Genomic DNA, 15511 nt, shown 5'->3' on the forward strand with positions numbered 1-15511 from the left:
TAAAACCCCTTGGAGCAAGTGGGGAAGATCCCTCAGGTGTTGATTCAATTGAAGCAGATAGAACTCTTAACTGTGGTCTAGAGGAGGTGGCCATTTCCATGTTCTGGCATGGAGGTCTGAAGGTAATGGAACGCCTCTAAACATCTCATAACTTTCTAGGCTGCCTTATATTTAACAACAGATCCAGCATATTTAGAAGGAAGGTCAGCAAAATTGTGTTTCACCCTTTTCTTTAGAATCTCATGCTCAGTCTGGTGCTGTGCTAAAAGTATGTTTTATATGCCAATAAAGGTTGTCTGAGTCTGTTTGTGAACATTTTCTTTATTATTTTGTAACTTTTGATCCTTCTTTGTGCTACATAGATCTTCACTGTCTTAGACACACTATTGTAAAAGGAGGAAGGGGAGGAATCAGTTGGCAAATGGCTACTCCTCTAGTGGTGCACAGGGCAGCAAGCTGTCCCCATTGAGTAGTGAGAGACATAGAGGCAAGGCTTCAGAACATGGAAGGGAAGTTGGGAGGCCTGCCCCCCCCCAGTGTGCAATTCCTACAAAGATCATGTGGTAGTGGTAGTTGAACTGAGGAGAAAAGCCCCTCCAGGTGTTGGGAAAATCCAGATGGGCAGGGTGGAACAAAGCAAGAGAGGGAGGGACAAAGCGTATGTGTTTGAGAGTGTGACTGTAGGAACTAGGGAGGGAGAAAGAGAGAGCTAAAGGGAGAGAATCAGTGGCAGTGGCTGTTGGGAAGGGGAGAACAAAAGACTGACAGGTGCTTGGGGAGAGAAAGAGGAAAAGTGGCAGGAAGTGTTGTGGGGGAGGGAGAACAAGCGAAATGGTGATGGTGTGGAAGAGAGAGTGAAAGAATAGGTGGGGCACAGGGGAGGAAGCAAAAGCAGGGGTAATAGGATGGCTGCTCCCACAAGTTCCTCATGGGTCTCTGCTTTGAATTTGAGAATGGAGAACTCCCTCAGCAAACACTTGAGAACTAGCACAGTTAGCAAATCCAAATCTATGATTCAATAAAAGCTGCCTACAGTTTTGACTCACATGTGTATGTCTTATACAGAGCATTATTTCTGCATGTAGTAAACATGAACAGAAAACTGATGATGAGGCCAAGATTGCCTTCTTGAAGTACATCTGTCATTGGCCAACATTTGGCTCAGCCTTCTTTGAAGTGAAGGTAAGTCTCAAAAATTGTACACCATAGTTAAAAAATTTTTTAGATAACAAAAGCATCTGCCACCTTGATGTGTCTTTTAACCTTCTTTATCCTCTTAGGTAAGATGTCATTCCATTCTAATGGACAATTCTGATTTGGAATCCTCTGTGCTTGTTAAAACTTGTAAAAACTCTGAGTGGATCTGCTTTTTGGTATATCAGTCCCAAGTACTGACATGCAAATAATTGATTTGCACAGTCTATATATTACTGTGAATCACACTGTCTCCTTGGGATGTGACCCCCATGGGCTGCAAGTGGATAACACAATGGAAGACTATTTGGATAATGGTTGGGGCCACTCCATTTATTTATTTACAATTTTTAAAAAATAAAATCAGTATAACATCAGTATAAAATAAATCTAGATTAGATTGTGCGTGTGTTATATGTAGTACCTACAACCCTGTGAAATTATCGGTCTCCTCTCACACGCCTTATGAAAATCTGATTCAGGAGGGGATTGGAGAAGGACACTTCAGTCTCTTTTGGCCCATCGTTTTCATTATCCAAATGACTCCCATTATGCTACTTTCCCCTCTTGCAGGGTCTCAAACTTGTTTATGAAGGCAAACATACATTTGAAACTTTGAGGATACCAAAACCATTTGGCAGGGCAATTTGGAGTAAAGAGAAGGCAGGTAGAAAAAGCGTACATTTTAGTGTATATATAGCAATAATATGAAGTGAATTAGATTTAGTGGATAGCAAGAATGTCAGTGATCAGAATAATTCCTTACAATAGCCCACCTGTGTTTGCTTCTCCTATCTAGCAAACTTCAGAGCCAGGTTTTCCAGACATTGTCCTGATTGCTATCAACAAACAAGGAGTTTCTTTAATACATCCAAAGACTAAGGTAAGAGTTCTTTTTTGCTGCTAACAAGGTCCTGAAAGTAGCCCGTTAGAGTAAAAACATAAAGAGATGTCACCAGCAGCCTGCCTTGCAGCAAGTGTACTGCCTCTGTTGATGACAGACTTTATGCTGGCCAAAACAGCTTGTACTAGTTTGAACCATTTCTCCATTTGCTGTTACAACTAATATCATCATCAGAAAATCTGGAAGTAATTCTATTAAAAGGTGATAAGCAAGAAATCTGTGTAGTCAGGAAATAGAATCTTGCAAAATGAATACCATCTTGTGCTGGATTCCTGGAAGAATGATAAATTGTCAGACAGCACATTAATAAAAGCTTGGCTGATCAGAGATAACAAAACAGAAGTTCAGAGGCACTTTAATCACGAACAACATTTGTTCCAGAATAAACTTCCCACAATCAGAGTTCAATTCTTCACATACATTTTGGAAAATATGACATTTAAGGAATTACATTCAATTAGACAAGCTGGACCTCAAGGAAGTACAACACAAATCTTACTAAAACTTGCTACATTTAACCAATGGCTATATGTAGTGGGGAGAAGGATAATACTAAGAAGTGCCTACATTGAATTGCCTTCTGGAAATTCGCAAGCTGATGTCTCTATATAGCAGTGGTTCTCAACATAGGGTCATGACCCCTCTAGGGGTAATTTGGCCCTTTCCTGGGGGGGTTGCTGAGACAGCTTGGAGGCGGAGGTGGCTGCCGCATGGTTAGGTAAGGTTAGGTAAGTCATGTAACCAGTTGGGGAGTTTGTAGTTTTAGTGTAGAGGTTCTCAATCGCCCTAATGCTGCGACTCCTACAGCAGGCCTTCTCCATGGCTTCCATTACCTCTGAGGCAGGTCACCTCTGCTCTGCCTCAGAGGTAATGGAAGCCATGGATAAGGCCTGCTGTAGGAGTCGCAGCATTAGGGCGATTGAGAACCTCTACACTAAAACTACAAACTCCCCAACTGGTTACATGACTTACCTAACCTTAACCCTATCCAGAAAATTTACGCTAATATAAATCCCTCGATTTTTACAAGTACTATAATGTAAAAATACTTAAACCTTCACATGGCCTGTCCTAACCATGACACAACATCTTCCTCATCGCTCCCACAAACTCACCATCCGGTCCCATGCCTAAGCTAACTGTAACCCTGGCCAGAGAATCTGCGCTAATATGATTCACTCTATTTTTATGTGCACTATAAAGACACAAAGTACTTAAACATCCCATGGCCTATCCTAACCATGACACAACATCTTCCCCACCCCTTATACTCCCCAAACATACAAACTCCCTATCCAGAACCATATCTAAATTAATCCTAAACCTAACCAGGTTATTTACACTAATATATAACCTCCTATTTTTACATATACTATAATGTCAAACAACTCTTTTAGGGTTAGCTTATGTATGTGTCCAGATGGGGAGTTTGTAGTTTTTGTCACATCTTGCATGTCACATCCCCTGAGCCTCCGGGGAGGGCGGTATATAAGTATGATAAATAAATAAATAAATAAATAAATAAATAAATAAATAAATAAATAAATAAGCTAACCCTAACCCTAACCTGAGAATTTATGGGAATATAAATCCCTCTATTTTTATATGAAGTATAATGTCAAAAAATACTTAAACATCCCATGGCCTTTTTTAACCATGTCACAACATCTTCCCCATCCCCAATGCTCCTACGAAACCCACAAACTCCCCATTCGGACCCATACATAAACTAACCCTAACCATAACCTGAGAATTTAAAAGAATATAAATACCTCTATTTTTATCTGTACTATAATGTCAGTAGCCATTCCTAACCATGTCACAACATTTTTCCATCTCTAAACTTCCCCCAAAACTTGCAAACTCCCTATCCGACCCCATACCTAAGCTAACCCTAACCCTAACCTGACAGTTTACGCTAATATAAATGCATCTATTTTTACATGTACAATAATGTCAAATAATACTTATACACCACACAACCCTCCCTATTCGATGTCAGAATAATTCCCTAACACTACTGCTCCCACTTAACCAGTGGTTCTCAACGTGGGGGTTGCATCCCCTCGAGTGGTCGTTTGGCCTTTTCCTGGGGGTCACCGAGACAGCTTGGCAATGGTGGTGGCTGCTGCATGGCCCTGGCCTCCTCTGCGCTGCCCGAGAGGTCATAGTAGTTGCGGAGGGGCCAGGATGTAGGGGTCATGGCATCAGGGCGGTTTAAAACTGCTGATGTATATAAAAAGATATATTTGTTCCCAATGAACCGCTGTATCTTTTGTGCCATTAAAGTCTTTTCATACAGAAATAAATCATGTGCATAATCTTTATGTTGACTTGCAGGAGATCTTGACAGTTCACCCCTTCAATAAAATCTCGAACTGGAGCAGTGGCAGCACTTATTTCCATATGACCATAGGGAACCTGATACGAGGCAGTCGGCTTCTTTGTGAGACGTCTTTGGTAAGAATAACATGTGATTCCAGATGAGTTTAGGACTATTCACCGAAGAGGATCCTCAGAGGACCATCCGAGACATTTACAAATTCATCCCCAGAGAGTCCCCAAGCAGCCTCTAGAAAGACTGCTGCACTGTGAAAGTAACACTTGACCTTCGTGCAGCAGTTACACCTGTGCAATTTTGGCAGAGGACAAATGTGTGCTCATGCTAACAAAATGGCTTTAGCCAGAGATGCATCAAGGTAGCTTAATTGAATCATACAGTAATGTCCACAGTATGGCCAACTTTGTCTGCACAGAGAGATTTTTCAGCTCCTGAATCTGCTCTCTAAAGGGTTTTTTTTTTTCATTCAAGGGGATCAGGAGGACTGTGTTCCTAAACCAAAGCATGAAAGCTTCAGTAAGATTGCTTCACCCTTTATTGATGCCTGTTAATCTTTACAGGAAAATATTGCCTTTGGCTTTTTCAGAGCTATACGGCCAGGGGCATGAGGATAGTGTTTACTGGGTGTGGACAGTTTTCAGCTGAACTCTAGGTGCTGTTATCACAGACTGCACATCTAGGTACAATTCTGCACAATAAAAGTGCCAAAAATGTACTTCTTACTACTCACTTGCTTTTAAAAAAGTAGATTTAACTGCAGTTTTTGTGTGGAAGTAAGCCAACACTTGGGAAACTGTTCCCAAGAAAATGATGTCTGCCCCTTAACTGAACTTGCTTCTCAGTGAGAGTAACAAATGAAGTCATGCAAAGAAGGGCTTGCAAGTAGTCAAAATAAAACAAAAAATCTGGTTAATAGTTCTTATTTGAAAATGTGTGAGAGAAAATTCTGCAATAGCAGCACCCTCTCTTCATTTTTTCCTTGGCCACCTCTTGGTCAAGACTTTTCTAATCCAGATCAGCTAGAGGGAATATTTATATTTCCCCATCTTTCCCTGGACACATTCCAACCGAGGATGAGTAAGGAAGGGAATGGGATGGGCTAATGATACATAGGCGCACATGTGGGAAATTAGATGTTTGTCTTATCAGGACCACTAAATTATTAGGTTGACTGCTTTCCAGGACAGTTGGGGGTGCTATTGAGGACTGTTTCACGATCTTCCAGGCTGACTTGTGTCTTTGCAGCCCTTTCCCAGCGTGATGGTTACATGTCCTTTATTTTTCCTCTAGGGATACAAAATGGATGACTTGTTGACATCGTATGTACACCTGTTAATGAATACTGTTAACAAACATAAAAACCTCAGTGTTCCTGCCTCTTTGCCAAATTACCAATAATATCCTAGAAGAAATAATTTTTTTAGTTTGCATGTGTCAGCTCCAATGGCATCTCGTGCTGTCGCGAAGCCACATGTGTACTTATGTTGACTGCACAGTTTAATCACTCTTGGGTTGATGTACCAGCTCAAAGATTTTAATGTAGCTGGTTTTTATTCCAAAGCAATCTCTCAGGGAGTTCAACAATAGTATTCTCTTTTCCAGGCCTATAGCCTACAGTGGTTTATCTATCTATTATAAAATGTGCATAGTTCTCCCTTTCTGTATTTCACCCTAACAAAAACTCTGAGTAGGTTTAAACAGAGTCCTAAGTCATCTTGAGTTTAATTATTGACTGAGTGTTTGAACCCAGGTCTTGGCCTTCCTACTCTGACACTTGAGCCATACCACAGTAACTCACTAGCTTTACACAGACCCTACTGCCTCAGCAGGTAAGGACTTCATCTTGCTTAACTCTATCATATGAACCTCACCACACTACAACAACAACAACAACAAAGTGTCCTATACTTTATTTGCAGAGGAATAACATTGAAGAGTAGCAGAATCTCCCTGAAGTCAGGCTTCAGACTGCCCTGTAAACACTGCCTTAGCATAAACTTACTAAAGTGTTTCTACACCATCTAATTGTGTCCAGCTAACAGTTTTCTCTTCCCACCTTGAAACTGGCCAGCAAGACAACTGGCCGCAACTTTATGTTTCTCTGCTAGAATTCACACATATATAGGGTGAATATCTTCCTTAGAGAAAAAGCATTCTTTGAACTGTAATTTTCTTAGTCTTATAGATTTATTCACAATCTGCAGAGACAAAGCAATAGTAGTTACCAGAATTGCAGTTTCTTAAATATATCCTTGGGCATTTCCCCTGCTTGCTTTGTGTCTGATCATTTCAGCAATTCAACTGTTTTTTTTAATCTTGTCAGTCACAAACTCTTTAGTTAACAAGATTGTTCTTACAGTAAAAATGCTTCTATAAATAAAAAACTGGAAAGCTACACTTCACTGTAGAAAGAAAAGACCAACTACGAAATGTCAAATGCTGTAGTTTTACACCAAATTCTATGGACATTTCAGCAGCTGTAGAAAAACAACTCTGTTTGCTTCCCATCTGTCATTTGCCAAAGTTGTTATCTGTTGTTCCTAGAAATGGGTGTGTGATTCTTACAAACAGGCTTTTTGTGTGTGTGTTTGATGGGAGATTACAGTGTCACTATCTCTGCACAGCTAATCAGTGCCAGTTTTCAGAATCCTTGACCTCTTGCAGACTATCAGTCACCTGCTCCATGTTTAGCAGCCATTGCTGGAAGTGGATTGTTTAAAACTAGATGGATCCAGCAGCTGACCATCAATGTGGTATTTTCCTGAATTCGGCTTAACATTAAAATTATTTTCACTTTTAAAAAATGCAGGATGGCAAGAGTGTTGCTGTCATCTTCCTTCCAGAAATATATGCTGTATTAAACTCAGTATACATCAATAAACTGAAAATCTTAAAGACATGATTAGAGTCTTGTATTAGCATGCACTTAATGCTGCAGTCTGGCACAAAGAAATCCTTGCTATAGTCCATTTTCTATAAAACAGGGCAGCCAACTTCAGTATTCTTGGAGGGCTGAAGTGTATTTTGAGATATAAATTAACACACAATGCACAAGTTTCTGCACTCAGGAACCAAAGTGAACGAGTTGCTGGGGTCAGTGAGGTTGCTCAAGATGAGGGACCAGTGGATAGGAGGCCCCCCTGGGGGAGAAAAACTATTCTGCAGACAAAAGCCTTTGCATTGGTGGAAACGTTAGACTGATCTATGACACCATGTCAAATCCCTTTACTATGATATTCAGACCTCTTAAATGGTAATTATACATTTCCCCCCTAAAACGTGTTTACTGCAACAAATTCCTACACTACTCTTTGTAATGAAAATACACATTTTTGCCAGTAAAATGGTAAGATGCCATCACAGGAATTTGCTGAGGGTCTTCTCCGATAAACACCTTGGGGACTTTATTTGAGTGGCACAGTGGAAAGGGAGAGGGGGGTTACCAGAGTCCCTCATAGCAGCATGCCTTCCACAAGCTTGTAGAAAGAACAAGAAGGAAAGCCTGAACTGCAACTGCACCAAATTCTGGAACCCTAGAACAAAACATGGAGTAGACCTGAATATTACAGACAACATTCAAATGAATTTAACTTGGGGAGTTGTAGCATAGCAATACATATCCACTGTAATTACTCCTGAAAGAAAGGTTGGAACTGCAATTTGCAAATAATTCAAATTCCGAAACAAGCAATTCACCATTATAACTTTAAAAACCTTTAATGTGAAGAATGTACAGATACAGAACTAATTTGAAAAACATACGTGAAAATGAAATAGTTTATTAATCCAAGCGTATGTATGCTTTTTCTATCTAAATTGCAAGCTCCGAAGGCAAAGCACTTCAAGCAACTTTCATAAGTAAAAAAGGCACACTGTACGCTGATGGCTTACTCATATGACTTCATGACCACAGTTCAGCATTTTCAGCAAAATAGGTTTAGCCATGTGCCACTATTAATAAAGACTTGGAAATGAACATTACAAATAGGAGTTATAAACTTCTTTTGCAAAATATTTAGCACCTCATACCCTTGATAACAAAATGCAATTATGCTGCAAAAGTTAGTGATTTTAATTCAGAAAGCTAATGCTTTCTTGAAGTATTTGATATATCTTCAAGGATAACCTGTGAAAAGTGATGCATATATCCATAAAAGACATTAACACTAAACATTTTTGTTTAACAATATATTGTAAGTGAATAATTCCACATTCAGTGCAATGTAGCAAAAAGATAACAAGTACATTATTAATTTGACTTGCCACTTTTTGACACTAAGAGATTGCTTTTAATTTCTGCGTATGATGTGCCAGTTGCCATGGTCTGAGAGCTGTACTTAAATTCTCACCCATCTCAACCATTTTAAAAGTGAAATAGGCATAACTTCAAGAGGGGTACAGAAAACAGTCCAAAACCAATTCCTCCCACTTTCTGCAATGTTTCTCATACATTCATTGACATGGCTTCCCAAATCAGGCCATCAGCACCAATTTTAATGTGATTTCTTTCTCTTACTACACGATTCCCTGTCATTAGTGAACATGTTGATGTTATGAAACTATTCAGATTTGCTACAGCAAATTTTATTGTAACATATATCTTCTGAGTTACTCCCACCTCCAAAATTACTGAATCCACAAAGCCTGGCCACCTGATTAGGCTCCAATCTATTGGTCAAACTGCCCTAGATTATTGATTTACCATTTACTTTTTCCAGAAATGGGACATGGAAGGAAAATTAATTTCTATTACATCTGCCAGGGGTTTTCCCCCAACAAAGAGATTCTATACTTGGAAAATACTATTAATGTATAGTATTGCAAGACCTGTTAATGATAGAATATTTCCATGGACAGAAGCAACTTGATGGCACTTCTAACATACACACATGTAATTATCCATCTAACATAAAACAAAGTCAAATAGAAGGCACTTGAAGGCGTTTGAGTCTTCACACTGGAAAACTGTACAGAGTGGGACTGTAATTATCAAAGCACTTACTCTCTTGCAATTCCACAGAAGCCAGAGCGAGACATGGAATTTCAAAGATAACCTTCCTTATAACAAGAAACCAGGGTATTACCATTTACCACTGATCAAATTTTAATGTCGCATTTCGCCCATTACATTATTTTATTTTGAAAGCATAACATCATACAGTAATACAGCTGGCTTGAAATATCTGTCTGAAGTGGCACCCAGTCTTTGTAGTCTTATGAAGGAAAAAGGATATCATAAAACTAGTGATTCCACAGATCACCACATTAAAATTGTTTAAGCAAATCACCCCAATCCAGATAAGCAGATCAATATAATTTGCTGGATGAAAAAAAAAAACAGTGCATAAATCTATGTCTGTATGTTGCCTTTCATCATCCATTACTTAATAAGAGATGCCCAGTAAACTGCATTGCCCATCTGGCTCAACTAGTTATTCATAAATACCATTTCTTCACATCATAAAACTGGATCACAGAACAAGAGTTGTGCTTGTAGGATGAGGATACAGGTACGCTCCACGTTTTCCAAGATTGGAAGACTCAACATGAATTGAGCCTTGGATTCCAGACAGAATTTGTGCTTTGTTCTTTCAGTTGCATTGTGGAAAGTTATTAGGGATGGAAACTTCAATGGTCACACAACGCTTCCCCACCCACTGGAGCTGCCTCATGCCTTTCAACTGAATTACCAGATACACATATATGTGTGTTCTCCATTGAAATGAATATGGCAGCAAATATGCACACATTTCCATGTGTTAATCAGAGCACACAGAGGGCTCTGAATAGGGACAAGTGAAATCAGTGAGCATGCCATGACATACTTCTGTGTTTCTATTCAAATTATTCCCCAGAAAAACAACCAGCTTGTGCTATTAGATGTGCTGCTATAGCTTAATTGGTAAGAAAAATATAAAAATAGATCCTCCTGTGTCGCAGTGGAAACTGCACAATACTCAGTTGCTGCAGTAAAGACATTAATGAAGGCAAGTTAGTGTTTTAAATAACTATTACATAGTGGCGGATTTTTCCTCTTATATCTTTCTATCATAGAACTGTAAATAGTTCAGTTTAACTGTTGTGGAAATTTGTAAGAACAATGCCGCTTTGGCTGGAACTGCACATAACCTTGCAAATAAGTGCTTCCTAAAGGTGGATTTGCCATGTATTGCTGAGCATTTGAAGAAAAAAACAGTGAGTGGAGGAGGTGGGGTGGTCACCCTTCACCCACCAGCTGCTCCTTCCAACAATCTCCCTCCCAGCCTCTCCCCAGGTGGGAAATGTCTAATTTATGGGAAATTGGTTGAGGATGGGGGAAGTCTTGTTATGGAAAAGAGGCAGTCAAATTAAGCATGCCTTCCCCAGGGTTTGGGATTTGCTAAGGCTGATTATGCATGGTGGCAGCCACACGGGGCTGCCGCCAATTCCTAGCGGTGGAGTAGCATGCCCCACCATGTCCCATGTACGCGCTGGGGAAGAATAACCCCAGCACACACGGCACGCCTCAGAGTTGTACGTGCACATGCAGAACTCCAAGGTGGGAAAGTTCTGCTGTGCCTCACAGTAGTGGGGGGGGGGCAGAGGCCACGGGGGTCCCACTGCAGGATGTGGGGGTGTAGAAATGGAAATAATGTGGGGGTGTAGAAATGCCCTGTTTGGGTCCACAGCACTGCAAAGCCAAATGGGGTGTTTTGTGTCCCTGCAGGAACAGCTAAGCGGGATCATATTACAACCAACACTAAAATGAAGGTGAGTTGTAAGGTAAATCATGCCTAGGCTGAAATCCCAGAGATTTCCAGATCTCTTATTCATATTAACTTACTGATGCCCAGAGACTAAAGAAGCAGAACAAAGAGCAAATGTATAAAAGCTTAGAAACAACCCTCCTCCTAACTGTTATAAATGCAGGCTCCAAAAAAGTGTCTCTCTGTGTCTACAATTATAGGCTTACAGTTCATGTCTTTGGTCCATTCAGTCCCTCCATTCCTAGTTCATATCTTTGAGAAAGCAGAGGCAGGAAATCTAACCATCATGAACTTTTTCAGCAGCCAATGTATTTCTTTAGTATAAAAAAGTAATCAGCAGCTTAGCTACTTTAGTAGGTGACAATGGTCAACAATGTAAGTTTGTGCTCAACAATATAAACATTCAAATAATTTAATTTGTAAATGTTCTAAGGACTACTTAATTCTCATTGGCCCCACACATTAGTTACCAGCAAGTTTTAAGATAACAAAGAACCAGCTATGGCTGCATGGAGTTCCACATTCAGTTCTTCTGAGTTTGTTTTAAATAGTCAAGGCAAGCGACAAGTTGGTGAATGAAAGGTAAGGAGAGAAAGTCTGATTTGTCCGTAATTCTACATCCGATTATCAGCTCAAAACCACCTTCCTCAAGCCTACAAGTGAAAAACAGTTTGCATCAGCCTGAATTTTTTTCTCCCTGTAAGGGAAAAGACAGCTTGGGAAGGGGGAGCTGAAAAATGCCTGGATCAACCTAGTGTTAGCCTTCAGTCTAAGTCAGGCTAAGCCTTTTCTAAAGGTAGTAGAATCATTTCACGTTGCCCTAAAAAACCCTTCTTTGAGACACAATGAAGGCCACCAAGATGTGAATTTATGAAATTTATTAGAAGCAGCAATAGAATACATACTTTTCATCTGAAAAGCACACTATTGAAGAAATTTTTCAGATGGTTTGGATTGACTGTTAAGTATTGAACAGGGGTAGTCAAACTGCAGCCCTCCAGGTGTCCATGGACTACAATTCCCATGAGCCCCTGCCAGCGAATGCTCATGGGAATTGTAGTCTATGGACATCTGGAGGGCCGCAGTTTGACTACCCCAGGTATAGAACATCCACTCTATTGCCCCTTCCAGGCTTTCAACTGGGAGGAGTGGAATCATTTTCTCTGAGCACCTGGCTCCTGTTTTATTTCCACTAAATATACCTTGGGTGAGGCTTTATCAGCTATGTGGCACAGACTGTTCCATTTCAGAGCCAAGGAGTGTTTCTTTTTTGACAAATCTCTGTACCTCACCTTGGTCCCTACTTGCCGCACCTCAGGATTTCGAACCCAACCAAAATATTTGTCCATTTGTTCTACATTTAGCCCCAATTGATTTGCAACATCCAAATGGGCCTCTTGCAACTTTTCAGACAATCGTTGAACCTCCTGATCTGCTAGGACCTTAGGCTGCCATTCATCTGCTAGGACCTTAGGCTGCCATTCATCTGGAAGTTCAGTGCCCACCTACCTGTCATGACCTGTGGAATGAGGTCCAGGAGCCCACACTCCAAACTAACAGGATAAGAGTCCCAGGCAGTAGGAACAGAGCTGACGTTAGTCTTTATTGAAGCCACTTTACAGGAACACATATCAGTAGGCACTCACAGAATCAAGTATTGTCGATGATGGGGTACAAGGGACAGGTTGGGGCTTATATAATAGCTTTGGGTTCCCCCCCCCCAAGACTGTGCAGGAAAACTGGTTCCCACAACAGAACTATTTGATCAACAAATATGTAAAACATGGAGATGAATGGTCTGGCTGCCCTGGCCAGATTTCCCCAGCTGCCTCTAGCAAGCAGCTCAGATGTCTACACCTCGAAGCAAGGACAAGGAGAGCGAGAGTCCTGCATTTCACACAGTGCCTGTGTGAAAGCACAAAGAAAATGGGAAGGTAGGGGTGGAGTGGAGGAGTGCTTCAGCCTGGGAAAAACACAGGAAAGATTGACATGGCACAGGACACTACCATAGCTAAAGAGTATTTATTAACCTGCCTGTCATAACTTCAAAGGGTCTATACCCATGAGCAGCAGTGGATGCTCTGAGAACCATCAATATTTTTGATCCTAATCATTCCCATCAGCCTTAACCTTTTTCCTAAGCGTCTCTTTAATACTTCTTTTACTTCTTTCAGCTAACCCAGAACATGTGGAATTATAAGCAACATGCAGACGTTGTTTATTCCTAGTAATTGGCATAGTTCCTGTGTTACCTAAATGTGCTTGCTCATGTACAAACTGAGGGCCATTCCGCACAACTGGCAATGTAGCTAAATCTGAGTGCTATTGAAAAGTCTTGTAGTTGCAGTAGCCAACTTCTGTTCCCCTTCCTCCTGTCCTATGCTTGCTGTTGCGGAGACCTTCGCTAAGGCATCTGTCTTGTTATTCCGAAAAGCATCCTTTATTTTGGATTTCTGATCAGCCTTTACATGTCTTACTTCAACAGACCCCTTCGAATTGTCTATTGATTCAACAATTACAAATGTGTGGATGTAAGAGGCTCCTCTGGAAGTTCACCTATGGTCTACTTCCTATATTCTCTCTTTGCTTCCTCAGGGTCATCAAGGGAAGGAACTTGGGGAAACTTCTGAGAACCCTGGATAGGTTTGAAACAAGAGGGGATGCATCAATGAGGATAATGCTAGCACTGACAATTTGTTTGGATATCAGGGACTTTAAACCAGGTTGTGTCATTCATAACATGGGGTATGTTTGTTTCATTTTGCCATGGTGAAAAATATTTCAGTAGGGCATGTGTGAATCAATTCTGTAATAAAAGTATTGCTGCCTCAGAAGTTCACTTTCAAATATTGTAGGATGAATTATTCTATACTTAGTTAATCCAAACCACTTCAGAGGTGTGCTTTTTAAATGATGTGTTCTGTTGCTGATTCCAACAAATTTCATATATTAACACCTGGATGACCTCTTCATTGTGTCTCAGAGAAGGGTTACTCAGGGCACGGTTAAACGATTCCACTGCCTTTAGAAAGGGCTTAGCCCGATTTAGAGTGAAGGCTAACCCTCGTACTGCTCTGGGTCAGTTTTGCTTGGTTTTTCTTGGTCAAAGGGAAAAAAGGAAAGGAGGAAACTAGCAATTTGAGCCTGAAACACAATAAAAGAACAAGAGACAAATGGTGAAAATCTTAAAGACATAACTTTGTTCATAGGCTAGTACAGTCTTTCCCAGCTGCTTTGGAGAGCCCAGTCTCCACATCATACTCCAAACAAGAAAAACATGCAGGGTGCAAGATATTACCGGTATTTGCTTGCCTTGTGTGCTTTAAGCCATTCTTATAGTTCTCTTTTGCAGTTAGTTAGCACAAGTGAAGTCAGCAGAAACCACTTAGATGTTAAGCAGAGTTTAAATCCAGCCCTTTAGGATGAGTTTTCTTAGTGGCCAGCTCGGACAACTTTTTCAGTCGTTTCTTCAGCTCCAAGGGGAATTTCTCATAGCATTTCTTGCACACTGGCTTCATGTCAAATTCCACAAACTTATTCCTTTCAAAGAAATACGCAGTCATTAAACTTTATTCACAAAATCATTAGAGGTTTAATATCCACTTATAACTTTTAAAAACTATTGTCTATGATACAAATCCTTTCCAACTTCATGAGAAAATGCTATTAAAGAAGGTGGTTCTATGTTTAGTGATCAGCATCTCTAGTTACAAGACTGTGAAAACCCTCCTCCCTGAAGCTCAAACAGCTACTGCGTGCTGGAACTGACATTAGATGCAACACTTCCCACTTCTGTCTGATACGGTCACAGAGAAGGAGTCCCAAGACAATTCCCTTGGAAGAAAAAGAATCACCACAACTGCCCTCCTGGAAGACCGTAATCTTAATTAAAATATGTTTTAAAAAAGATTCTGCAAGAATAAACCCCATAATTCAATGCCAGGCTAAAGTCCTGGTATTTTTTCAAATCTATCTAGACATCACAAGAACTTGACATGACAGGTAAGGGTGCTTACATATGACTAGACCTGCTCTTAGCTACTTGTTCCAGCTTGCACTTGGACCTGGTATAACCCTGAAGCCAAATGATGAATCAAATTCTGCAGTGGTCAAGTGAGCTGCAGGTATGAGAAGGCATTTTTAATCCCCCATCGTGTAAAAGCTCCCTGACAATTAAGAAAGACATTCTAGGTCATTCAATAAATTCTAATTTTCTAATTACAGGAAATAAAGATAGGGAAACTTTAAAATGTAATCTCTCATCTCTAAATTGAAATGGTGGCAGGGGTAGCCAAACCATGGCTCTCTGGAGAGCTACAGTTTGGC

General features: G+C 40.4%; 2 protein-coding genes across 6 annotated transcripts in view; one reads left to right on the plus strand and one right to left on the minus strand.

The window, feature by feature from the left end:
• MYO7B (myosin VIIB) overlaps window positions 1–7334 on the plus strand; it is a 67030-nt gene extending 59696 nt beyond the window's left edge. For both annotated transcript variants that reach the window (XM_077349329.1, XM_077349330.1), the window contains 4 exons: window positions 1066–1182; window positions 1994–2077; window positions 4439–4558; window positions 5730–7334. In XM_077349329.1, the coding sequence (XP_077205444.1) occupies window positions 1066–1182; window positions 1994–2077; window positions 4439–4558; window positions 5730–5837 (429 nt within the window). In that variant the 3' untranslated portion in view covers window positions 5838–7334. The remainder of the gene's footprint in view (window positions 1–1065; window positions 1183–1993; window positions 2078–4438; window positions 4559–5729) is intronic.
• An 803-nt stretch (window positions 7335–8137) lies between these two features.
• The window catches only part of LIMS2 (LIM zinc finger domain containing 2), a 31696-nt gene continuing 24322 nt past the window's right edge, over window positions 8138–15511 (minus strand). For all 4 annotated transcript variants that reach the window (XM_077349336.1, XM_077349337.1, XM_077349334.1 and 1 more), the window contains one exon: window positions 8138–14725. In XM_077349336.1, the coding sequence (XP_077205451.1) occupies window positions 14578–14725 (148 nt within the window). In that variant the 3' untranslated portion in view covers window positions 8138–14577. The remainder of the gene's footprint in view (window positions 14726–15511) is intronic.

Source organism: Paroedura picta, chromosome 8, assembly GCF_049243985.1.
Source record: "Paroedura picta isolate Pp20150507F chromosome 8, Ppicta_v3.0, whole genome shotgun sequence".
Lineage (NCBI taxonomy): Eukaryota > Metazoa > Chordata > Lepidosauria > Squamata > Gekkonidae > Paroedura > Paroedura picta.